Here is a 23208-nt window from a genome sequence, read left to right on the forward strand (position 1 = left end):
GCCCGGCTCAGCCCCACCCACAGCCAAACTGCCCCCAGCTGTGCTTGCAAGGCTCCACCCCTCCCCAGGTGCTTGTATGGGAAGTGCTGAGTCACAGCCTGAACCTCTGATTGATCACCTGGGGCGAGCAACGAGTCAGCCAGAGGAGCACAGCTGAAGGCGGTTCACCTGTGTGACAGGAAGGGTGGAGCCTGGCTGCACTTCTGAACCCCATTTAAGGGCTGGCTGCCTCTGGGGAAGGACCTCTGCTGTGGTGTTGTGGTTTCTGTTGTCAGTGTTCCACATCGGAACGTTATGTAAAGTGAGTTAAAGAAAGGGTTTATGTTTTGGTCCTGTAGACTGCTTTTATGGGCACTTTGGGTTCTTAGACAGGAGAGGAGAAGCAGCTTTCCTGGAGGACCTGGAGTACAGGAGAGAGAAGGTGGAGCTCCTGGCTGGACTGAAGCAGAGAAAAAGGTATGTGCTTCCCCTGTGTAAGAGCTTGTATTTGATGTTCTGTTTCTCTCTCATTTTGTTTGATTTGGTTGGATTTAATCAATTGCTGCTCCTCCTCTAATCATTGTTATTGTTTTTTTGGCTTTTTTTTTGTTCGACTCATCTTTTGTCTTCCTACTGTCTCTTCTCTTCTTCCCCTGGAGCATGTGGCCTTCCGTGTGCCGTGTCTCATTAGTTATGGGGCTGGAGCTGGCTATGCTAGCAGGAAAACATGCAGGGAAAGCAATGGGAGGGTGGAGAGAAGAGGAGGGAAGCCCCAAAGCTCCACAAGGAGAGAGCAGTGCAGCTTAAAGGCGACTGGGGGGGGGGGAGGGGGGCCTTTAGGGACCCCAGCTTCTCTGAGTGTCTCCCAGTGCCCCTCAGAGCCCCCTATAGCCCCTCTGTCATGGTTTTATAGTTTTGCTATCGGTATTCCACATCATAAGATCCTGTAAAGCACAGGCAATTAAAGAGCTAAAATTTCAGTTCCATGGTCTGACTGCTTCCTGTACGCCTGGTTCTCAAAGAGCAGAAGTAACACAGATCTCAGGGGGCATCACGGTCAGAGAGGAAGAACAAACAAAACATTTTATCCCAGGAATACCAGTTCTCCCCCCAAAAGTATGATGTTTTCTCCCAGAAATACCAGTTTTCTCAATATGCCAATATGGCATATTGGCAGAAAATGCCGTATTTTGGGGATAAAATGCCATATTTTGTGGTGGAGCATTGTATTTCTGTTTGGAAATGTTTTTTGTGATTTAGCTGGTATTTTTAGGTGGAAGTGACATATATTTCTGGAAGAACATGTTGTGTTTCTGGTAGAACATGTAGTATTTCTGGGAGAAAATATAATTCCTAGGGGAGAAAATTTTGTATTTAGGGAAGAAAGCCAGTATTTCTCACATAAAATGTCATACTACTGGGAGAAAATGTCAGATTTGAGATTGAAAAATGGTATTTCTGTGACAAATGTCATATTTGGGGAGAAAACTGGTATTGCTGGGAGAAGATGTCATATATTTGGGTGAAAATTTCATATTGAGGAGTGTAAAGAAGTATTTTTGGGAGACAGTATGAATTATTCGTTAGAAAATTGGTATTTGTTAGATAAAATATCATATTTTCGAGAAGAAATGTAATATTTCTGTGTCAAAATTGTCATATTTGGATTGTAAAGTAGTATTCCTGGGAGAAGATGTTGTATTTTTGGGTGAAAGCTGGTGTTTCTGGTAGAAAATATCATTCTTTGGGGAGAAAATGGCATACTTGGGGAAGAAAACTGGTATTTCTATCAAATGTCGCATTATTGGGAGAAATTGTCGTATTTTTGGGCAAAAATGCCATACTTCAGGGTGAAAGGTGTTGTTTCTGTATGGAAATGACATTTTTTGTGATAAAACTGGTATTTCTGGGCACAAATACCATATATTTGGGAGAAATCTGGTATTTCTGTGACAAAAAGTTTTATGTTTGCAAGAAAAGTGGTATTTCTGGGAGATAATGCCATATTTTTGCGTGAGAACTGGTATTTCTAGGACAAAATGTCATATTTCGGAGCAATGTCATTTCTGGGAGAAAATGCTGTCTGTGATATGAGCTCGGCGGCGCACCGAAAGCACAAAGCTCCCGCCATTGCAGACAAAGCAATGCGCATGCACCGGGCAGGCACCGTGCTGCGCATGCGCCCGACTGGCTCTTTTCTGCGCATGCGCCCGACTGGCTCTTTTCTGCGCATGCGCCGGGTGGGCACCCTTTTGGGCATGCGCCGGGTAGGCACCGTGCTGCGCATGCGCCGGGTAGGCACCGTGCTGCGCATGCCCCAGTGTGGCATCATGCTGCGCATGCGCCGGACAGGTACCGTGCTGCGCTTGCGCCGGGCTGGCTCCCTCCTGCACATGCGCCAGTCTGACACCCTGGTGCGCATGCGCCGGGTAGGCACCCTGGTGCGCATGTGCCGAGTAGGCACCCTGCTGCGCATGCGCCAGTCTGGCGCCGTGCTGGGCATGCGCCTGGTAGGCACCCTCCTGCGCATGTGCGGGGTAGGCACCCTGCTGCGCATGCGCCAGTCTGGCACCCTTTTGGGCATGCGCCCGGCAGGCACCGTGCTGCGCATGTGCCGGGTAGAAACCCTGCTGCGCATGCGCCAGTCTGGCGCACTCCTGCGCATGCGCCGGGTAGGCACCGTGCTGCGCATGCGCCGGGTAGGCACCGTGCTGCGCATGCCCCAGTGTGGCACCCTTTTGGGCATGCGCCCGGCAGGCACCGTGCTGCGCATGCGCCGAGTAGGCACCCTGTTGCGCATGCGCCAGTCTGGTATCATAATACGCATGCGCCAAGCTGTGCTCTTACTGCGCATGCGCCGGGAAGGTACCCCTGCCGTGCATGCGCCAGGCTGGATGCTGCGCATGCGTCGGGTTGGCACCGTGTGGCGCATGCGCCCTGATAACAACTTCCTGCGCATGCGCCTAGCTGGCATTCTGCTGCGCATGCCGCAGGTGGCACTTTTCTGCCCATGCGCAGAATGTTAGTACAGTGCTGCGCATGCGCAAGTGACTTGCACAGTGCTGTGTACGCGCCTGGCTTGCACCGTACTGCGCATGCGCCTTGTTCGCACCCTGCTGTGCAAGCGTCACGAATGGGAAAAGGGACAACATTGCTGAGCTCGCGGCCCAAGAATTGGCTGCTCTCCCGCCCGTTAATAGAAATGGGTGCGATTGATGTTTCTGGGGGCATGCGCGCTGTTGCCTGGAGGACTAAGCATAACAAAGACTGGCAGATTCGCTGCGCAGGCTTGTCAGAACTCAGATTCGCCACTTCCGCATTTTTGCGCGCATGCGTTGTGCTGCCTGTGGGAGCAACAGAGGCAGCTACACTTCCGCTGCTTGGCCACGCGGCGGCAGTAGGGACCGCAAAAAAGAACAACCGCCATTGATTGGGGTTGGCGGAGCAGCGCCCGGGAGTCTCCGTTTTCTCTTGGATTAGAGAAGTTTGGAGGAAGGGGGGAACAAAGCAAAGAAAGGAAAACTTCTCCAAACCCAGGAAAGCTGTGCAAAATGCTTATGAATATCTGTAAAAAATGATCCATTTGCTGTTGCTTTTCATTTTTGCCACTGCCCATTACATTCTTTCTAAATATTCACATACCAAAATCTAACTACCAAGCAATTTTAATGTTAACTGAAACAAGACACCATCATTTAATACCAACATTTAATACCATCAAGGCCTGAGGCCTTTGTCTTGACACTGAACAAAACTCCTGCTACTTTGAAATAGACCTTCATGAAACCTCTGAGGTACACCACTGCAGTGTGTAGTTGCGTATAATGGAAAAGAATGTTGTAGAGAAAAGCAGTAGCAGACACAGCTGCTTTAAACCAGCTAAATCACTCATTAAAGGAACAAGGCACAATGTGGTAAACAAAGAATTGCTTACTGACATGGGGTCAGGCTGGATGTGGCTCTGGGCAGCCTGGTCTGCTGGTTGGCAGCCCCTGCACATAAGAGGGAGGTTGAAACCAGATGAGCATTGTGGTACTTTTCAACCCAGGCCATTCTAAGATTCTACGAGGACAAGTGGGACCCTGAGGACAGATCCTGATGTAGGTGGGGGGTGAATTGGGGTGGGGGGGTTATTGGAGCAGAGGGTCCAGAGGGAGACCCTCAGTCCTCCAGGTTGCGGAAGGCTGCCTGCATCTCCTCGTTGAGCTGCGTGAAGGCAGCCGTGATGTTGGCTTCGCCGTCCTTCACTGGATCCTGGGGTGGAGGGGGCAGCATCAGTGTCACTCTGTGGGTCCCCTGCTTCCCTATGAGTGACCTCTTAACCCTTTATAAATGCCCCTAACCCCCTATAAGCATACTCCCAATTACCTATAAGTGACCCTTCTGACCCCCTATAAGTGTCCCACCTATTCCCTACAAGCGACTCCCAGTAAGCATCCCTCAACCCCTATAAGTGACATTCTAGAGGTGTCCCCAGACCTCCTGTAAGTGTCCCCCAGCCTCCTATAAATGCCCTCCTGACACCCTATAAGTGACCCTCCCCCCTGCCCCTTTTAATTCCCACCATGAACTTCATGGCACTCAGCCGGTGCAGGATGTCCCCGAGGTTCTCACGGATGGTTGCCCAAGTGACACGGCGCTCTCCAGACCCAGTGGCCTCCACAGCATGTCGGGCGAGCTCATAGAAGGTGACGATGTTTTGCAGCATCCCCACTGTCTTGTAGAAGGGGCAGAACCTGGGGGGCGGTGGGGGGACCCCAAGAGGAGACAGGGGTGGTGTGGGGTTGTGGGGACACGGGGGGTGTCATGGGGACATGGGGACTTAGAGGTGGCATGGGAATGTGCAAACACGGGGACACGATGTGTTCGACATGAGGGTATGGAGATGGCATAGGGACATGGATGTCACCTGGTATGGGGATGTGGGGAATGCCATGAGGACACAGGGATGTGGAGATGGTATGGGGACATGGGGGTAGCATGGGAACAACATGGGGTCATCGAGGTGGCTTGGGGTTGCGGAGGTGGTGTGGGTACATGGGAGTGGTGTAGAGACATCGGAGCAGTATGGGAATGCTGGGACACGGGGTACATGGAGGCACAGTACCTGTCATAGGAGGAGTAGCCATTCTGCTGCAGGAAGTCATCCTTGAGGAGTTTGGCTACCTCCAGTGTCACCTTGTCAGCCTCAGCAAGAGACGCCTGTGAGGAAGGCAACATCCCCATCCCATGGAACTCATCCCCACGCCGCAGCTCTCCCCATTCCATTCTGTCCTCATCCCCATCCCTATACTATCTCCATCCCCATTCCATCCCTGTCCTATCCCCATCTCATGCCACCTCCATCCCTTTCCCAGCCCATCCCTGTCCCAATTTCACGCCATACCACCCCATTTCCATCCTATCCCCATCCCAATTCAATCCCATACAATTCTTACCCAATCCCATCCCCCTCCCAATCCTACATCCAGCCCATTCAAATTCTCTTCCCCTTCTCTCCACATCCCCACCCAATCCCAATCCCCAACCCAGCCACTCCCACCCCACCCCAATCCCCACCACATCCCCACCCAGTCCCATCCCCCACCTTCCCCACAAGCTGCACAATCTCAGCCAGATCCTCCTCCTCCTGCAGGATCTCCCTGGCACGGGTGCGCAGTGTGGGGAAGTCAGGGTGCAGCCGCTCGTAGTGGGGCTCCAGCGCCCGCAAGTATTTGCTGTAACTGATCAGCCAGTTCACCGACGGGAAGTGCTTGCGCTGTGCCAGCTTCTTGTCCAGACCCCAGAACACCTGTGGGACCGGGGGGGGGGTTGGCATGAGAGTCCATAGGGGGTCCGTGGGAACCCAAATATGGGACCTATGAGAAACCCAAATACGGGATCTGTGGGAACCCCAAGTGCAGGAGCCATGAGGAAAACCAAATATGGAATCCACTGAGAACCCCAGATATGAGAAACATGTGAACCCTAAACATGGGATCCACAGGGACTCCAAATATGGATCCATGAGGAATCCCAAATACAGGACCCATGAGGAAAACAAAACTGGACATCCATTTGGGGAACCCCAAATATATGATCCATGGGGAGCCCAAATATGGGATCCGTGGGCACCTCAAAGCTCACCTGCACGATGCCCAGCGTGGCTGAAGTGACAGGGTCTGAGAAGTCCCCTCCGGGCGGTGACACCCTGTGGGGTGCAGCATACTCAGTGGGGTGGGATGGTCCCACATTGTTCCCTCCTGGTGATACTCACGCTCCAACGATGCTGACGCTGCCCTCGCGGAGGGGGGACCCCAGGCAGCGCGCCCGCCCCGCACGCTCATAGAAGGAGGCCAGGCGAGCGCCCAGGTACGCGGGGTACCCGCTGTCTGCAGGGCGTGGGGTGGCACGGTGAGCCGGCGCCCACGTCCAGTGACAACGGGATGACGCGGGGGACGCTCAGTTTCTCACCTGCCGGCATCTCAGCCAAGCGCCCTGAAATCTCTCGCAGCGCCTCGGCCCAGCGGGAGGTGGAGTCGGCCATCATGCTGACGTTGAACCCCATGTCGCGGAAGTACTCAGACAGCGTGATGCCTGTGTGGAGGGGGCGCAGGATGGCACCAGCGGCAGAGCCACTGCCGTCACCGTCATCATCCCCTGTTGCCTACCAGTGTAGATGGAGGCTTCACGGGCAGCCACTGGCATGTTGGAGGTGTTGGCCACCAGCGTGGTGCGCTTCATGATGCTCTCCGTCCTCCCATCCACCTCCATGGTGAGCTGAGGGAGAAACCATTAGCACCGTCGGTCCCCTTGGCCTCAGTGGCTCTGCTGGCCCTTCTGCTGGCGCCACTGCTGGCACTGCCCGGCCTGCTGTCCCCTCAGTGTCCCCCTGAGTTGCTGCTCTCACCTCGGGGAAGTCCCGCAGCACCTCTGACATCTCATTGCCGCGCTCCCCGCAGCCCACGTAGACGATGATGTCGCTGTTGGAGTACTTGGACAGGGACTGCGAGATGACGGTTTTGCCGCAGCCAAAAGCACCGGGGATGGCTGTGGTGCCACCCTGCACGCATCTGGGGATGGTCCCTCGCATCGCCACTCCTGTCCACACTCGTTCCCGCCCCAACTCCATCCTGCTTCCATCTGTCCCCGTGCTGATCTCCACCCTCAATTCGTCTCCTATCCCTCATCTCTGTCCTCCTTGTCCCCTATCCCATACCCTATTCCCACACCCATTGCTGTCCGCCACCCCCCTCTCTTCCCAGCTCAATCCCATACGCCTGTTCCCTCTTCTCACATCCCACATCCCAAATCCCTATCTCCATTCCTGTCCCGTCACCATTCTCTGTCCCCACTTCTCTCCCTCTTGCCATTATCATCTCCACTCCTGTTCCTATTCTTTACCCCCACCCCCCGATCCCTACCCGCATCCCCTATTCATGTCCCCAGTTCCCACCTACGCGAGTCTGCCATCCTCATCCCTTGACCCCCCCAACCTATATCCCCACTTTTATCCCCAATCCGTATCCCCTTCCCATTCCCATCTACATTTCATTTCATCCCCATCAAAGTTCATTTCAAACTCATCTTCATCCCCAACCCCATCCCAATCGCATTCCCATCCCCACACCATTCTGTCCCCAAACCCATCCCAATCCCAATCCCATTCCCATCCCATCCCATCCCAATCCCTACGGGAAAAGCGCATCCAGCACGCGCTGTCCTGTCAGCAGTGGGTGATTTGCTGTCAGCTTCTCTACCACGGGCCGGGTCTGCCGCACTGGCCACACCTGCATCATGGTCAGCTGCTCGGCCACACCCTCGAAGTCCAGCTCCAGCACCACATCCTTGAGGACGTTTGGGGACATGTAGGGACAGCAGTGCTTTGGGATGCCACCACCATGTCCTCGGGGACATTTGTGGACAGTGGTGCCATGGAATGACACTAGCCCACCACCACTACATCCTCAGGGACATTTGGGGACAGCGGGATGCCATCACTCCACTGCCATGCCGTTGGGAACGTTTTGGGACAGCGGTGCCATGCAATGCCATGCAATGCCACCACCACATCAGCCACCCCTTACCGAGATGCTGTAGTGTCCTGGTGGTGCGATGTGGGTGACGGTGCCACAGCTGCGGGGTGGCACCATGATCTTGTGTTGGATGAGCGAGTTCTCTGTCACTGTCCCATAGATGTCCCCACCAGTGACATGGCTGCCAACCTGGCACGGTGCGATCACGAGGGTAACCGGGTGGCAATGGGATTGTGCAGCCCCCCCAGTGAGAGCAGAAGGGTGTCCCCATGTTCCCACCTGGATGCTCTTGCTGGGGACAACAGCACCATATCCCCATGTCCCACTGATGTCCCCATGTTCCCACCAGAATTCTCTTACTGGAGATGGAGTCCCCACGTCCCTCTGTCCCCATATCTTCATGCCCCTGTGTCCTTCCAATGTTCCCATGTCCTCACCTGGATGCTCTTGCTGGGGACAAAGTCCCAGGTGAGGTGCCGTGGCAGCGCGGGGACGTTGACACCTCGTGGGATGTAGATGCCACCCGTCAGCTGTGCGATGTCCCGCAGCGGGCGCTGGATGCCATCGAAGATGGAGCCCAGGATGCCAGGACCGAGCTCCACCGAGAGCGGCTGACCCGTGCGCAGCACTGGGTCCCCCACCCGCACCCCCGCTGCGTGCTGAGCTCAGGAGTGGGCACACAGAGCAGGAGAGGGACGTGAGATGGGGGGTGTGGGGTAGAGGACAGGGATAGAGACATGAGGTGGGGAACACGGGGTGGGAACGTGGGTGATGGGGATAGGGATGTGGTGTGGGGTGGGGGATGTTGGGATGGGGACAGGACAGGAACCGCAGACAGATGAGGACAAGAAAACTAGAGGGGACAGGGGACACGGGAACAGGAACGGGGAGAGTGGATGGGATGGGGACAGGTAGGACACCGCAGAGACAATACATGGGGACAGGAGAGGGGACAAAGGAACTGGAGGGGACAGAACCAGACAGAGGAGACAGGACAGGGTGACTGGAGAGGATAAGGAGGACAGAGTGGATGGAGGAATGGGAGGGGATGAGGTCACTGGACAGATCAGGAGTGATGAGGAGGCAGGAGAGGACAGGAGGGAACAAGGTCACTCACAGAAGGCAAGAAGGTCACTGAAAGGGTCAGGGGGACAGGAGGAGTCAGGAGGGGACAAGGGAAGGACAAGCAAGGCCACAAGGATACAGGTCTCCTCATACACCTGCAGTGTGGCCATGTCCCCCTCCAGGCGGATGATCTCCCCCACCAGCTCTGCGTGCCCCACACGCACCAGTTCATACATGGCTGCCCCTGCCATGCGTATGGCCGTCACCACTGCAGGGACATTGCACCGTCACCCCCTTGTCTGCCCCAAGTGTCCCCACTGTCCCCGACACGCAGCCATACCGGGCCCCGAGACGCCGTGCACAGCACCCAGCAGGCTCTCCTTCTCAATGTCAGCCATCCGTGTCCCCACGTCCCCCTCCATGGTGGTGGCACTGATGGCACGGCTGGTGGCACGCACATTATATGGGGACAGTCACCGCAGGGGACTGGGGGGAACTGGCTGCACCCAGTGTGACTGTGGGTGTGGGCTGTGTACAGTCAACAGCACGTCCCCTCCTGTCCCCACCCCACACCGGCACACACCAGCCCTCACCCAGCTCATAGGGACAGCAGACAACCCTGACCATCACCACTGCTACCCCACGTCCCCCCCCCACTGCTCACCATGCAATCCCCCATATCCCCAGGGGGGCTGTGCAACCCCCCTACCAGCTCCAGTCCTGGGACCACACATCCCCCCCCCAGTCGCGTGCCCCCACGTCTCCCAGCCCATCTCCATGTCCCCGTGCCATTACCAACATCCCCTACCCTCTGTTGTCCTCGTGTCCTCCAACATCCGTGTCCCCCATACCACCCCCAGCATCTCCATGACCCCGTGTTCCCAGATCCCCCAGTGCCAGGCCATGTCTCTGCATCCCCGTACCACTGTGTGTGCCCAAGGCCCCCAGCATCTCCACGTCCCCCAGTGTCCTCATGTCTCCCAATGCCAGCCCTGTCTACCCCCCCACTGATCTCCCCACATTCCCTCTGACAGAGGAACAGACTTTTGGGAGAGTAACAGCAAGAGAGGGTCACAGCGATCCGAGTGACATTCTGGGGACAACATCCAGGTGGCTTTTTGTCGACTGTACCCCCAGCAGAAGTGACACCTGTGTGTGCCCCTCCTCCCACACAGCCAGGACACAACAGGAACACGGTACAGGAAAGCGGCGGCTGACGGCAGTCACAGGTGAACGGGCAGCTCAAGGGCGTCCTCAAAGTGCCACTGCTGTCACCGCCCACAGTGCCACCTCCCAGGGCTTCTGTCACCTCCATTACTCCATAACTAGAGAACACTTGTGGCCCAAAATCCCCACATCTATTTAACAAAACCACTAAGCAAGGGGAGGGAGGACAGGTGACAGCAGGGGACAACAAGGCTAGGACACGAGGACACCAGCGGCGCTGCCCTTGCCCCCCTCGGTGCCATCCTTGGGGGGCTGCCGGGGGTCATCCTCGCCCACCAGGCGGATGTTGTGCTTCTCGCGGAACTCGTTCAGTTCGCGACCCTTGCTCTGCAGCTGCTGGCTCAGCGTCTCGATGATTTTGCTGATCTTGGGGGAGAAAAAGGGGAGAGGGGTTTTAGGGCGGTTGGGGGGGGGGGAGGGCCTGTAGGTGAAGGGGGGTCTGACCAGGAGTCACCTGCTCGCGGTTGCCCTCCAGCGCGGGCAGCACTTCCTTGACAGTGCGCTCTACCAGGATGCCCCCCACCATGCGGTAACACTTCCGTGTGGGGTCCACCTCGCGCAGCGTCTCAATCACCAGGCTGTCGGGCAGGGGAGGCCCTGTCACCCCCACATCACCCTGCATTGCTCCCGGTGACAACCCAGCATTCCTCGTTTTGTTGCTGTGGCACTCTCGGTGTCAACGCCCACCATTCTTCAGTGTTCCTCCTTGTCCCAGGAGTCCCCCCCAAAGCACCTTCACTGCCCCCCGTGCCCTCCACATCCCCGCTGTCATTCCTATATCCAACAATATCCTTCCACAACCCTCCAGCGGCACCTCCACACCCGATGGCCTCCCTCACGGTCCCCCTCATATCCCCAAGTGCTTCCCACATCCCCAGTGACATCTCTATACCCCCAGTGCCACCCCCAGCGTCCTCCCCACCCCCACCACACACCATTTGTGTCCCTTCCACGTCCCCACTTCCTCACGGTGTTCTCCACATGTCTCTAAGCAGCACTCCCAGAGTCCACGTGCCGACCCCCAGAGACATCCACACCCCCGGGGTTCCCTCTATCCCAGTGCCTCCCCATTCGCTGTTACTCTCCCAATACCTTGGCCCGTCTGCCCCCATGTCCCCGTGCCCCCCCATTCCTCAGTATGCTCCCCAACCCATCCCTCGGTACACCCTCACTCTCCGGTACCCCCCGACGTCCCCACCGCCCCCAAACCATTCCCCACCGCCCCCCCATCATTGTGTTCCCCTTTTTTTCCGTCCTCCCTCGCCCCATTCCCCAGTGCGCCCCCAACTCACTGCTACCCATGTCCCCATGCCCCCACCCCCCTTGTCCCGTTACGCTTTCCTGTCCCTCTGTCCTCCCCCCCACCGGTGTTCGTTGAGATCCAACTCCAGCTCCGCCGCCTTGGAAGCCAGGCCGCGCTGCTCCTGCCGTAACCGATTGAACCGAGCCACCACCTGCGTGGACAACCGCGGGGTGTCATCAAGGGATCCCGGGACCTTCCCTCATCCATTCCCAAGCCCCGCCCTGCACCTGCTCCGCCGTCAGCACCTTCCCGGCCGGCCCCGCCGCCGCGGGCCGCCCCTTCACGCTGTCCGCCATCTTTCCCCCTCCACTTTGCGCCTCTTCCGGCGCACACCGGAAATTGGGCAGGCTCTCTTCCGGCGCAGACCTACGCCGTGATTGCGCTCTTCCGGTGTATACCGGAGACAACCTGGGCGCCATCTTGGTAAAGGTCAAGCCTGGCAGCGGTGCTGTATGGTGAGGTAGTGCTGGGCGCCATCTTGGTTGTGGGCAGTGGTGTCGGGGACTTTGCCCGTTGCCCCGATCACCGCCTCCCTCTTCGGTGCTGTCGGCGCGACATGTACGGGCCGGGGGCAGTCTGGGGGGGGGGGTTCTGTGGGCAGTTTGAAAGTGTTGGTGGGGTACCAGGGGCAGTCTGAGAGTGCCGGGGGCAGTTCGGGGGGGTCCTGAGCCAGTTTGGGGGCCTGGGAGCAGTTTGGAGAAATATGTGGGGCCCTTGAGGCAGTTTGGGATTCTAAGGGCCGTTTGAAGTGTGCTGGAGCAGTTTGGTGGTGCTGGGAGCAATTCTGAGATGTGTTGGGGGCAGCTTGGAGGGTCCTAGGGCCAACTGGGTGTGCTGGGGACAACTGTGGAAAAGGTCAGAATGTGAGGAGGGGTCTGGGGCACTTTGGGGTATCCCGGGGGCAGGGTTTTTTGGGGGGGGTGGTGGGTTGGGGGCAGGATGGAAGGGTCCTTGGGGCAATGTGGGGCAGTTTGGGTTAGGGTTAGGGTTGGGGACAGGCTGAGGGACTCTAGAGGCAAATCGTGGTGGTCCTGGGACAGTTTGGGTGCCGCTAGGGGCTCTAAGAGGCAATATGGGGCTGCTTGGGAGCAGCCTGAGAGTCCTGGGGACAAACTGGGGGGCTTTCTGGTGCAGTTTGTGGCTTGGAGGCAGTCTGGAGATCTTGGTGGCAATTTGAGTGGGGTGCTAGGAGCATTATGGGGCAGCTTGGGGGTGGATTGAGGGTTTAGGAGCAGCCTGAGAGTCCTGGAGACAAACTGGGGGTGTCCTAGGGCAGTTTCAGCTTTGAGGAGGGGCTCACTCTGTGCCCCCCTCACCCAGGCTGAGTGCGGTGCTCCGGTTCCCACTGCACCGCTTATGCCCAGGCCCCTGGAGCCACCTGGGCAGGTACTCACATGTGGGTGGCAGTGGGTGGGGACACACAACCATGGTGACCACATCCCTGGCGCTGACCCACGCTGTGTCACAGCCACCAAGCCATGGCGGCGTCCCTGGGACCGAAGCCACTGGTGGCCGTGGGCCAGGTGACCTCCACTCCTGACAAGGAGCAGAACTTCTCTAGCTGTGCAGCGCTGGTGCGGGCGGCAGCACGGCAGGGTGCGTGCCTCGTCTTCCTCCCCGAAGGCTTCGACTACATTGGCCGCGACTCTGCGCAAACGCTCAGCCTGGCTGAGAGCCTGGACGGTGAGCTGATGGCACGCTACTCCACGCTGGCCAGGTAATGGTGCCATGGGGACACCCAGGGTGGCTCCGCTCATCCTGGTGACACTGCTTGTTTTGATGACACTGCTCATCCCAGTGACAGCGCTCATCCCAGCAGTGCACTGTTTGTCCTGGTGACAACACTTCTCAGTAGCACCACTCATCCTGGTGTCATCGCTTGTCCTGGTGGCACTGCTCATCCCAGTGACATCACTCATCCTGGTGGTGCCTGTTGTCCCCGCGACAATTCTTGTCCTAGTGACATCACTTGTTTTGCAGTGACACCACATTGCTCCCCACAGGGACTGTGGTGTGTGGCTGTCCCTGGGTGGTTTCCACGAGCGCAGTGCAGACTGGCCAAGCACGCAGCGCATCTACAACTGCCATGTGCTGCTGGACCAAACAGGTGAGCCCCCCCAGCCCTGCACTATTGAGGGCCCTGTCACACATCGGCCTGCTCCCGGTGCTCCCTTGTCGCTCGTAGGCCGTTTGGCAGCAGCCTACAGGAAGACCCACCTGTGTGACGTGGAGCTGGAGGGCCGGGTCACCATGAAAGAGAGCAGCTTCACCAACCCAGGCACCGAAATCGTGCCTCCCATCAGCACTCCAGCGGGAATGGTACGGGGTGGCCATTCCCATCTTCATCCCATGCCACGTCCCGTGCCTGTTCTGATGTCCCCTTGTCCCCAACCAGCTTGGACTCTCCATCTGCTATGACCTGCGTTTCCCTGAAATCTCACTGGCGCTGCGGCACGCCGGTGCTGAGATTCTCACCTACCCCTCTGCCTTCACCTTCCCCACAGGTTCCGCACACTGGGAGGTGAGCATTAACCACTCCTCCAACCCCCCCCACCCAAAAAAACCCCACCTCTTTTTCTCTCTATTTCTGGGATGACCCTCATCCTCACCATGGCCCCACAGGTGCTGCTGCGAGCACGTGCCATCGAGACCCAGTGCTATGTGGTGGCAGCAGCGCAGACAGGTCGGAACCACGAGGGCCGCGTGTCCTACGGCCACACGCTGGTGGCAGACCCCTGGGGGACGGTGGTGGCACAGTGCAGCGAGGGACCGGGGCTCTGTTATGCTGAGATTGACCTTGAGTACCTGCGCCGCGTGCGCCGCGAGATCCCGGTGCAGAGTCACCGCCGTGCTGATCTCTATGGGACTGTGGGGCTGCAGGCAGCACTCTCAGCCCCATAGCAACCCACAGCTGGGCTGGATCCTATGTTTGTCTTGCAAAATATGGGTGGGGACACGCACCTGGGGCACCTGGGGCACCTGGGGCTCTGTGGCGTTCCGGTGCTGGGGGTGTGACTGGAGAGACAAAGGAAAGAGCCGTGCACTGCTGTAGATGTTTATTTCAAGAAAACCGAAAGCTACACAGGGAATATGACCGTTATATTGAAGTTTTTAAAAAATACAGAAGTCACAGAAATTACACCACGTTGTGCCAAAGTTGGCTGTCACCTGGGGGGGGGGGGAGGGGGGAAGTGCTACACATCCCCCTCCCCAGCTGTGGAGTCAGTGCCTGCCCCATGGTGGGGGGACAGCTTGGGGGATGGGGAGAAAACCACAAAGTTGGGGGTGGAGAGGGGAACGTTCCCCCCCGTTCCCCCCAGGACCTTGAGAAGGGGGACAGCAGAGGTGACAGGCCCGCTAGAACACAGCCATGGGGCCAACTCCCCCTATCCCAGTTTGTCCCAGCTCATCCCAACTGCAATAAGAGGATGGGACAGGCAGAGATCTCACTGTGTCCCTCAGCACTGTTCCCCCCCCCAGGCCACATAAGGGAGGGGGACACAAAGGCACATGGTCCTGGGGACAGCATGGGGACACCTCGGACACCTCCAGAGCTGCTCCTGAGGACCCCAGAGAGGAGGCAGTGGAGTGGGGGGTCGGGGCTCTGGTATCAGGGACAATAGGGCCACCCCAGTCCCAGGCCTGTAGGGATGCTGACAAAAGGGCAGGAGAGGAGCACAGCCACCTCACAGCTCCCAGTACAACCCCCACCCTGTCCCATCTCTGCCCATTGCTGGCCCACCCCGGGCGGAGCTTTTTACTTTTTTGGGTTTTCTTTTTTTAATGGATACAAAACAAAAGAGAAAAAGAAAACAAAGCAAGAAAGAAGGTGACAGGACAGAAGGGTGAGAGAACACGTAAGCCTCCGGCGCTCCCTGCAGCAAACCGGGTCCCACAGCTCAGCACCCCATGGGAGTCCAGCAGGGCTTTAGATCTTTTCTTTTAGAAAAAAAAAAAAAAAAAAAAAAGACAGAAAAAAAAAAAAAGAGCTTGAATCCCACCGGGTGTCAGGGGGCCGTCTGCAGCATCAAGTTCCTCAGGAGTTTCTGGCGCCCAACCTCGTAATCCTCCTCGTCCACATTGACCAGCAGTTTGATGGCTTCATGGCCCACGGCTTGCTTGAGCGAGTCCGTGATGAAGACGCCCTTGAGGGCCTCCAGCAAAGAGCCGTTGATGTAATCACGCCAGAACGCGTCGAGGTAGGTGAGCTCTGAGAATTTTATGTCACAGATGATGGAGCCCAGGTCCCGGGACTTCAGGATGGTGTTGGCTTGGTTGAAGCGCTCAAACTGGCGCTCCAGTGGGTCCTGCTTGTTGGAGAAGACGTTGCCCTGGAGCGCCGTCTCGTGCTGGCAGTACTCGGCTCGGACTCGCAAGCGGATGTCTGCAGGGAGCAGGGCACTCAGCGTGCTGTCCCCATTCTCTTGGGGGTGTCAGGACCCCCTCTGTCCCCCCCCGGCCCCCCACACATCTTACCGCATGTCTGCTTCTCCTTGGGGTCTGGAGTCACCGACTTCCTGCGCTTGCGCTGGCTGCTGAGGAGGGCCCTGCCACGGCCGGGCCTCTTGGTGCAGATCTGCGGCCCCGCCGAGGAGCAGCAGACCATGGGGTGCTGGGGAGGCACTGCCCAGAGGACGAACAGGTGAGGAGCTGGGACCGGGGGGCGCCTCAGAGCAGGGACCCGGAGTCGTGTGCTGCCCCACGGTGCCTAAGCCTGGGGCTGGGGGCTTCGCTCCCTCCACAGCCCACAGAGTTGCAGACCAGGGGCAGCCCCAAAAGCACCTCTCCCACAGGGAGCAGAAGAGCCCCCCAGCTCTGTGGAAATCTTTTGGTGCATTCTAAAGCTTTGATTTCATCCTAGGGTGAACCTGGAGGATGGCCTGACTGAAGCTGCTCTCCAAAATGGGAAGGGACACCAAAATCCTTGTTTGGTCAAACCCCGGTCGCTCAATGTGTCACTTCAGCACTGCTAAAACTTGCAGTCAGCACCAGGCTGTCCCCAGCCTACATCACTGGGATGAGGTGACAGTGACAGGTGGGGAAAGGCACCACTAATGTGAAGGGACACAATCACACCAGGGCCAGATTCTGCTGGGGCAGCACTGCAGAGAGCCTGTGTGCGAGCTATGGGTTGGGGTGGGGGCGCTTCTTGGGCGGGCACAGCCCTTTTGTAATCGGTGCCACAACTCTCGTGCCAGCTTCTGCTCCATTATCAGGGAAATGGGAATTCAGACACAGATCCTGGTACGTTCCCAAGCCCCAGGTCCTCACCTGATTTGTGGGGGTGGCCGAGGCCGTGTTCCGCAGCGCTGTGAGCCCGTGGCGTCACGTAGCGGATGGAGGTCTCCTCCAAGTACTTGTCCACCAGGTCCGGGCACACTGCCGCAGAGGGAGCGAGGGTCTCGTTAGGACAGACCCAGAGAGCAGCAGCACAAAGCGCCGCACGCACAGATCCCCACTGCACACACATCCCCGATGACTTCCACTGGTGACTTCCCACAGGTGATTTCCCCACAGCATCTTTTTAAGCCCAAGAACCTCACAACCGCTTCCTTTCCAAAACAAAGCAAAACAAAAAAAAAGCACCCCCAAAGTCACAGCCATGTAGTTCCCAGCTCCAGTAGTGGCACTCAAGGTCTCTCCGGTACCCCACTGCAAAGAGCTGTTCCTCAGATATTGGGAAATAAACTCATTTCAGAGCTCAGAAATAACACTGCTGTGTGGGAAAGGCCCACTCCACAGCTACAGGCACTGCCCGTATCATTCCGACACCGTCAGTCCCCAGGACAGCCCCATGCCGATGCCCCTGCCTACATCTCCAAGCTGCAATAGCAGGCAGCATTATCTGCATGACTTTGTTATCTGCATGGCTTCAGAACAGAGCTCTGAAGCAGCGTGATGCGCCCTGCCGGGGCTCTGAAGTCACACTGATAAGGAGGAGCAGCTGCGAGCAAAGATGATGGGGAAAGCGAGATCACAGCTCCATCCTTCCCCCAGCTATGAGCTAACTCAGGGCTGAGGTTTTGCTCCTCTGCAGAGAAACAGCTATGAAAGAGGAACAGAGATGAGGTTGCAGTGCGGCGCAGCTCTGGAAGGAGGCAGGGACCCGAGCAGCACTTCCTCTAGCCCATCAACCCGCTCCCCCTCAATGCAAAGCACACTGTAAACCTCGTTCAGCTACAGCTCTCGGCACTTTTCTGAACTGTTTTGGGGTATTTCTTAAGCTGCTGCCATTAGAATGTGGCTGGTCAGGATCTCACACCTCCATGATTTCTGCCTCCTGATGCAGCTCTCCAGCACAGGACAGATGCCATCGCCAGGACAGGGGGGTGACAACCCCAGGTTAAAGGATTTCTTGTGGTCTCTGTGCTCCTCTGTCAGCCCCCCCACATCTCACCCCAAAAAAGGGGAAGGTTTCGTGCCTGCCCATACTTGTTTTCACCACTTTCCCAAGCGCTGGCATAACAGTTGCAAGCAGAAAGCTGAGAGAGCAGCCCAGAACGGCCATGAAAGCACAATTAACCTCATTTCATGAGAAAAATGCAAATTTCTGAGGCTGGAGCCTGCCAAAGCGGCCACCTCACCACTCCTGCAACAAGTGAGCTCCTCAGCCCTGGGTGAGGTTCCCCGAATGGCGAATTGGCACAGAGCTGGGCCTACAGTGACAAAAACCCAACTGATTTACCCCAGTCTGAATGTCCTGGTAACAATGCTCAGATCTGCACCCAGAGCGAAAGCAGGCTGCTGAAACAGGAGAGGTTGGGGCACTCTTCTCAAACAGCACGGTCTCCTGGAACGTGCCACAGTGTGCTGCACAGCAGTAGGCTCAGAGAGGACATCAGTCACCTCCAGAGCCTTGTGTCCCTTCTGAAAAGGCGAGCACACTGTCCCTGGAGCTACTCCTTGCCCTACCCAAAGGCCACTTGAAGGAATCTCCCCAAAAACAGGGCCTTTGGGCCAGAATAAACTCTCCCTAAAGCCCCAGAGAGTCTCAGTGGAAAAGAAAGAGGAGAATCTTAGAACCATGGGATCACAGCACAGCCGAGTGGGGGGGGGGATCCTATAGATAACAGAACCATGGGATCACTCGGTTCTCTGGCGTTGAAAGGCACTCAAAGACCACAGAATCACAGTTTGCTGTCGCCCTGCTCTGCCACCACCCCCCTTGGGCCACAGTCGGAGCGCCGGGCACTCACCAGCCCGCCGCCTCTTGAGGGTGACGTAGGGCAGCAGGTCGTGGCGCGTGATGATCCGCAGCAGCTGCAGCACCTGCCTGAAGTTGGTCTCATCGCAGCGGCCCTGCCGCTCCAGCGCCAGCAAGAAGTCCCTGCCGCTGCGGATCATGCCCCGCTCGTAGTCATCGATGACGTCCACGAAGAGGAAGGAGAGGACGCGCACATCGCGGTGCGTCAGGTGAGTGCCCACGATGTCGAACATGCGGTGCAGGCTGTACAGCCCGTGCTCGCGGTCGCCCTGCTCCTCGGGCCAGGCCTGTGCGCGGCTGCGTTTCAGGGCTGCCATCTCCACCTGGCACGCTGTTCCTGCAAGGCAAAAAGAGGCCATTGGGTTTGAACACGGGTCCTGTCACTCTCTCTGTGAAAATCCCACTCTCGGATCCTCCAAGCTGAGCTTTGCCATCCAGGGTTGTTCCCACCACTGTGCCACTCCCCTCTGGTGTGGTGCGACCCCCAAATCTCAGCCACATGCCCCTTCTCTGCCAGGATCCCAAACCAGAGCTGGGGCAACAGCCTCAAACCGTGCTTTCCCATTACAGCAGGCTCCAAATCCTCGAGGTGCCACCACCAGTGGGACAGGCAGGACGGTGTCCCTCCTGTCACAGCTGGCACGCTCTGAGCTGCTCAGCTCCAGGCCCCGTCAGACCGGCTCCAGGCTCTCCCTCCCCGTGCTGGCAGGTCTGTGGCCAGGGAAGCCCCAGGACGGGTGATTTTACTTCATCCAAGGCCACTCCACCTCTGGACTTTGTTCTTTGCCATTTGTCAGCATGGTCACCCCCAAGATTCAACTAAGTATGAAATCACACTGGGGACAACACTGAGTTTTACAGCAAGACCAGCCAGCAGCTCAACAACTCTGTGCTTCCAAAGGCAATGCTGCAGCAGTACTGCTGTGCCTCAAAGCACACTCTGAGAGCGCAGCTGTCCCAAACCGTTCCCACAAGCAATTGGGAACCCAAATGCCACATCCCAGCAGGAACTGAGGAAAGGAGAACTTGGAGTGGCGGCACCTGGAGAGAGAAGAGATTCCTCCAAGCTTTGCAAAACCTTTAAGTGCAGAGGTCATGAAGCCATCACAAACTCTAATTGTTTTGTTGCCATTTCACTGCTGCTGTTGGGTTTTGCAACCTGACCTATAAATACTTTGGCACAGGGCGAGCTGCAGCTCTCTATGAAATCCTGCCTGGAAACGCCAAGTTTGCTTCACCCCACATCCCCCCTCCTGGTAGGGAACCCACAAACCTCAGTCCACACAAAACTGGGGAGGGGGGGAATTGCTCAAGTCCCAAGCAGTTCCAGCAGCAATCCCATTCTCTAATTTGTTTCTGGGTCTCTGTTTTTAGAGCAAACTTCAAACCTTTCCCCAAGAATCGCTTGTTTTCCTGCTGCCGAATTGTTTCAAAGCCAAAGCAGAAATTAAGCAGATGCTGTCTTTGGGTTATTTAGCACTGGTCACCCGGGAAATGCAAAGAAAAAAAAGCAGTTCTACGTCACACTGCTTAGACTGAAGGAGGAGAAATTCAGCAGAAAAAGCCTCATTCTGAGCGGGGAGTCCCAAGGGGCAGCTCCTCACAGCTGCACCACCCAAAACCGCAGTGTGCTGTCACATTTGTTTTCAAACCAGGGGTTCCAGGAGCCATGACTTGGAAGAGATCCCTCCCTGCCTCCCCTCCCACCTCACACCCACAGGACGGGCATCTGGGGCTGCAAGAAACCTCAAACCCTCCCAGGAAGAGCGCCCAGTGCCAGGACCAGGACTGAGACAGCTTCCGGGGGGCCGCAACTTCAGGTCACCTCCCAGCAGAGAGGCGTGGGGGTCTCAGTTCTCTGCTGCTTTGGGGGCAGTTCACCCCACAGAGCCACCTGGGGAGCAAACAGATGTGTGCACTGCACGCCAGCGTCACCCCCAGGACCCGGCCCACACACTGTGCAGGCAGAAGGAGGCTGTTGAGCACAGAAGATCATTAAAATAATTTGTGGTGAACAGGAAAAACGAGCTCCCGGTGCCTACAGCGTACTCTGCAGTTGCTCACCCCAAGCCTGGCTCATCCATCCTCCTGTTCACCCTGCTGATTTCAGGGAAGTTAATGCCTTGCCACAAAAACCACCTCAGCATCGCAGCCTTGCAGAAGTCATGCAGGGAAAAGCAGTAGAAATCAGCTCCCCAAAAGAGCTTTGCTGGAGGTAATATCACAGCATCACAGCCTCCGATGTCCCATCATGGTGGCACTCGAGTGGAAGCAAATGGGGACACCTGGCAGAGCACATGGGGGGGTCAGAGCTGCTCCTTTCGAGGCGCAGACACCTTTGGAAGATTTGGGGCTGGAAGCAAAGCAGGCTGCCAGGCTCCCAAATACACCCACCCCAAAGCAACCCAGCAGCCCATTCCTCACATGTCCAACACTGCACTGCCCCAGACAGCAGCAGGAGGGCAAGCACTGAGCGGCAAAGCAGCTCGAGGGCAGCGCTTGTCAGTGAGAACCCCAGATTGGACAGGACTCACAGGGATTAAGGTTCAACTCCAAATGGAATTAGGAAAACGCAGACATGGTTTATCAGCTCCTGATAAACCAAGCGGAGAGAGGAGACTGAGCTATGGCCACTCTCTGTGGGTTTCCTCACCTCTACCCCACAACATTCTGCACCCACGTGCATAGGTTGACAGGAGAGCGAGCCTAAGCCTGTCTGCAGGTCTTGAAATGATCTCAAAACCGCAGCTCCAAAACTACAGCAAGCAGAACGGATCCCAGCCCCGTGAAGAACTGCAGTCACACTGCCATCCCTGCGAGTGTCACCGGAGGGCCACAAAACCACTGGCCCATGTCAGGTCACAGGGCTCGCTGTCACCATCACTGCTTGGGGAAGAACTGATTTCAGGTCATTTGACTGTAATTAAATCCCCCTAAGCATAGGCAGTGATGCGAGGAATGCTGGAGAAGGGACAGCAGCAGGATTTCACGCACTGCTGCAGCACGGGGCCACTGGGGCTGTGCAGCATCACAGCACTCCGTGTGTCCTCAGGATGGGAACTGACCCCAGCAGCGAGGCAGACCCTGAGGGAGGGACTGAAGCTTAAGATGAGGCCAGCCCTGAGGGATGGAAGGACCCCAACGGAGAGGCACTAAAGGCTCAGAATGGCATGCATGACCACAGCACAGAGCAGAAGGGGTGGAACCACTTGGAACCAACATGGGCAAAGTCTGTGACAGCTAACATCTGGAAGGCACAGCCTCTGCACATGCAGTCATCTTAGGCAGAACTGAAACCAGAATCGAAAGAACCAGAACGTTCACCTTTTTTTTTTTTTTTTTTTTTTTTTTAACCCTCTTTTTTGGGAGAAGGAAGCCCCACAAGCACACAGTGGTGTGCAACAGCTTCCGCCATGCAAACCTGAGCTGGAGCCAGGGCCTGGCTCACATCCAGGCACCCCAACTTGGCCAATTTTGGCAATTCTATCAGCAAAAAACACACTGGGTTTGGAGGAGCCTCTTCCAGGCTTCTCCCACCTCTCCCCAGACTTCATACCCAGACCGACAGCCACAGGATCCCAATGTCAAGGACCAACAAAAGAATCTTCTGGACAGGACGTGACACCCAACACCATCGTTCCGTGCAGCTGAGGGATAGGTGACTCATAGGATCATTAAGAAATTAAACCCGTGCACGAAAAACCAACCTTAATGAGGAGCTCCTCTGCTCTGCGTGTATCCACTCCGAACTCGAGCACGGATTGCTCCGAAGTCCTCTATCCCCTTTTCTCTCAGATTTCTTCAGCACAGTACCCCAGCAGGGCCACCTATGTCCCTACAGCGTGGCCCTCGTTTGGCTCTTGTTACAGGAAGCCACACTTCCAGCTTTGGTGGCCCTCTTGCCACGGTGGACTTTCCAGAAGCCACCACACAGTCTTTTTATCTTTTTAAGCAACTCCGATGCCTAAACTTTTTTTTTTTTTAATCCCTACTTCACTCTGTAATAATTTATTGATGTCTTGAATCAACCCTGTGCTCCCTACGCTGCTCCTTCAGACATATTCTCAACGCCAAATCCCCGTTCCTCCCTCAGTAGCACAACCAAGTGAGGGGCAGGCTGCTTTAAACCTGTTTGTTCCCCAAGAGCTCCTCCAGAAAACTGGCTTTGCTCACAAAATTTGCAAAAGAAAAAAAAAAAAAAAAAAAAAAAAAAAGCCGACAAAATGGATTCTGGATGGGACTACAGGCCCGGAGCCAGGCTCACGCCGTCCCCACAGCCCCTAACACCTCCCCGGCGCCCTTTTACTTGGAGAGTGGCCCCCTCGAGAACTCAGCCCCAAAGGGAGCTCTGTGCCCCCCTTACAGAGGCCCCCCGGCACCCCCACGGGGCTGAGTGGCGTCCGCAGACCCACTAC

General features: G+C 56.6%; 4 protein-coding genes and 1 long non-coding RNA gene across 10 annotated transcripts; 2 read left to right on the plus strand and 3 right to left on the minus strand.

Moving 5' to 3' along the window:
* The first annotated feature begins 92 nt into the window (after nt 1-92).
* On the plus strand, nt 93-4673 carry LOC125685673 (uncharacterized). The gene is made up of 3 exons (XR_007373492.1): nt 93-301; nt 369-456; nt 4565-4673. It is a non-coding gene; the product is annotated as an uncharacterized LOC125685673 (long non-coding RNA).
* Nucleotides 3316-9789, minus strand: LOC125685665 (V-type proton ATPase catalytic subunit A-like). 2 transcript variants are annotated; one of them, XM_048928930.1, is made up of 14 exons: nt 9400-9789; nt 9199-9327; nt 8432-8646; nt 8046-8183; nt 7654-7805; nt 6869-7031; nt 6630-6738; nt 6433-6555; nt 6236-6350; nt 6106-6169; nt 5567-5770; nt 5087-5181; nt 4544-4715; nt 3323-4233 (listed from the first exon to the last, which is right to left on the minus strand). In XM_048928930.1, the coding sequence occupies exons 1-14, from the start codon at nt 9479-9481 to the stop codon at nt 4141-4143; spliced, it is 1854 nt and encodes a 617-aa protein (XP_048784887.1). In that variant the 5' UTR covers nt 9482-9789; the 3' UTR covers nt 3323-4140. The 2 variants fall into 2 exon arrangements, with proteins under 2 accessions (XP_048784888.1, XP_048784887.1); XM_048928931.1 differs by lacking the exons at nt 8432-8646; nt 9199-9327; nt 9400-9789 and adding an exon at nt 8274-8422 and having other exon boundaries at nt 3316-4233.
* A 606-nt stretch (nt 9790-10395) lies between these two features.
* PFDN2 (prefoldin subunit 2) lies at nt 10396-12008 on the minus strand. The gene is made up of 4 exons (XM_048928944.1): nt 11817-12008; nt 11652-11740; nt 10741-10864; nt 10396-10652 (listed from the first exon to the last, which is right to left on the minus strand). The coding sequence occupies exons 1-4, from the start codon at nt 12006-12008 to the stop codon at nt 10479-10481; spliced, it is 579 nt and encodes a 192-aa protein (XP_048784901.1). The 3' UTR covers nt 10396-10478.
* On the plus strand, nt 11940-14730 carry NIT1 (nitrilase 1). 4 transcript variants are annotated; one of them, XM_048928935.1, is made up of 7 exons: nt 12039-12147; nt 12910-12975; nt 13058-13306; nt 13593-13696; nt 13775-13908; nt 13985-14110; nt 14212-14730. In XM_048928935.1, coding segments are annotated over exons 1-7 (960 nt in total). In that variant the 5' UTR covers nt 12039-12145; the 3' UTR covers nt 14491-14730. The 4 variants fall into 4 exon arrangements, with proteins under 4 accessions (XP_048784893.1, XP_048784895.1, XP_048784892.1 ...); XM_048928936.1 differs by lacking the exon at nt 12910-12975 and having other exon boundaries at nt 11940-12049; XM_048928938.1 differs by lacking the exon at nt 12910-12975 and having other exon boundaries at nt 11968-12044.
* Nucleotides 14731-15535: 805 nt separating this feature from the next.
* Nucleotides 15536-23208, minus strand: DEDD (death effector domain containing). Of its 2 annotated transcripts, XM_048928939.1 has the most exons (5): nt 22501-23208; nt 18786-19130; nt 16861-16968; nt 16066-16212; nt 15536-15973 (listed from the first exon to the last, which is right to left on the minus strand). In XM_048928939.1, the coding sequence occupies exons 2-5, from the start codon at nt 19108-19110 to the stop codon at nt 15597-15599; spliced, it is 957 nt and encodes a 318-aa protein (XP_048784896.1). In that variant the 5' UTR covers nt 19111-19130; nt 22501-23208; the 3' UTR covers nt 15536-15596. The 2 variants fall into 2 exon arrangements, with proteins under 2 accessions (XP_048784896.1, XP_048784897.1); XM_048928940.1 differs by lacking the exon at nt 22501-23208 and having other exon boundaries at nt 18786-19132.

The sequence above is a fragment of the Lagopus muta genome, chromosome 29, assembly GCF_023343835.1.
Source record: "Lagopus muta isolate bLagMut1 chromosome 29, bLagMut1 primary, whole genome shotgun sequence".
In the NCBI taxonomy this organism is placed as follows: Eukaryota; Metazoa; Chordata; class Aves; order Galliformes; family Phasianidae; genus Lagopus; species Lagopus muta.

Coding starts and splice junctions, on each gene's coding strand:
- DEDD (XM_048928939.1), bottom strand. CDS start 19,110: ATGGCAGCCCTGAAACGCAGCCGCGCACAGGCCTGGCCCGAGGAGCAG. Junction 16,213..16,860: donor CGGCCACCCCCACAAATCAG/GTGAGGACCTGG, acceptor TCCTCTGGGCAG/TGCCTCCCCAGCACCCCATG. Junction 15,974..16,065: donor CAAGGAGAAGCAGACATGCG/GTAAGATGTGTG, acceptor TGCTCCCTGCAG/ACATCCGCTTGCGAGTCCGA.
- LOC125685665 (XM_048928930.1), bottom strand. CDS start 9,481: ATGGAGGGGGACGTGGGGACACGGATGGCTGACATTGAGAAGGAGAGC. Junction 6,556..6,629: donor TGAAGCCTCCATCTACACTG/GTAGGCAACAGG, acceptor CCCTCCACACAG/GCATCACGCTGTCTGAGTAC. Junction 6,351..6,432: donor CTTGGCTGAGATGCCGGCAG/GTGAGAAACTGA, acceptor CACGCCCTGCAG/ACAGCGGGTACCCCGCGTAC.
- NIT1 (XM_048928935.1), top strand. Junction 13,307..13,592: donor CGCTACTCCACGCTGGCCAG/GTAATGGTGCCA, acceptor TGCTCCCCACAG/GGACTGTGGTGTGTGGCTGT. Junction 13,909..13,984: donor TCAGCACTCCAGCGGGAATG/GTACGGGGTGGC, acceptor GTCCCCAACCAG/CTTGGACTCTCCATCTGCTA.
- PFDN2 (XM_048928944.1), bottom strand. CDS start 12,008: ATGGCGCCCAGGTTGTCTCCGGTATACACCGGAAGAGCGCAATCACGG. Junction 11,741..11,816: donor AGGTGCTGACGGCGGAGCAG/GTGCAGGGCGGG, acceptor TTGTCCACGCAG/GTGGTGGCTCGGTTCAATCG. Junction 10,653..10,740: donor TGGAGGGCAACCGCGAGCAG/GTGACTCCTGGT, acceptor TTCTCCCCCAAG/ATCAGCAAAATCATCGAGAC.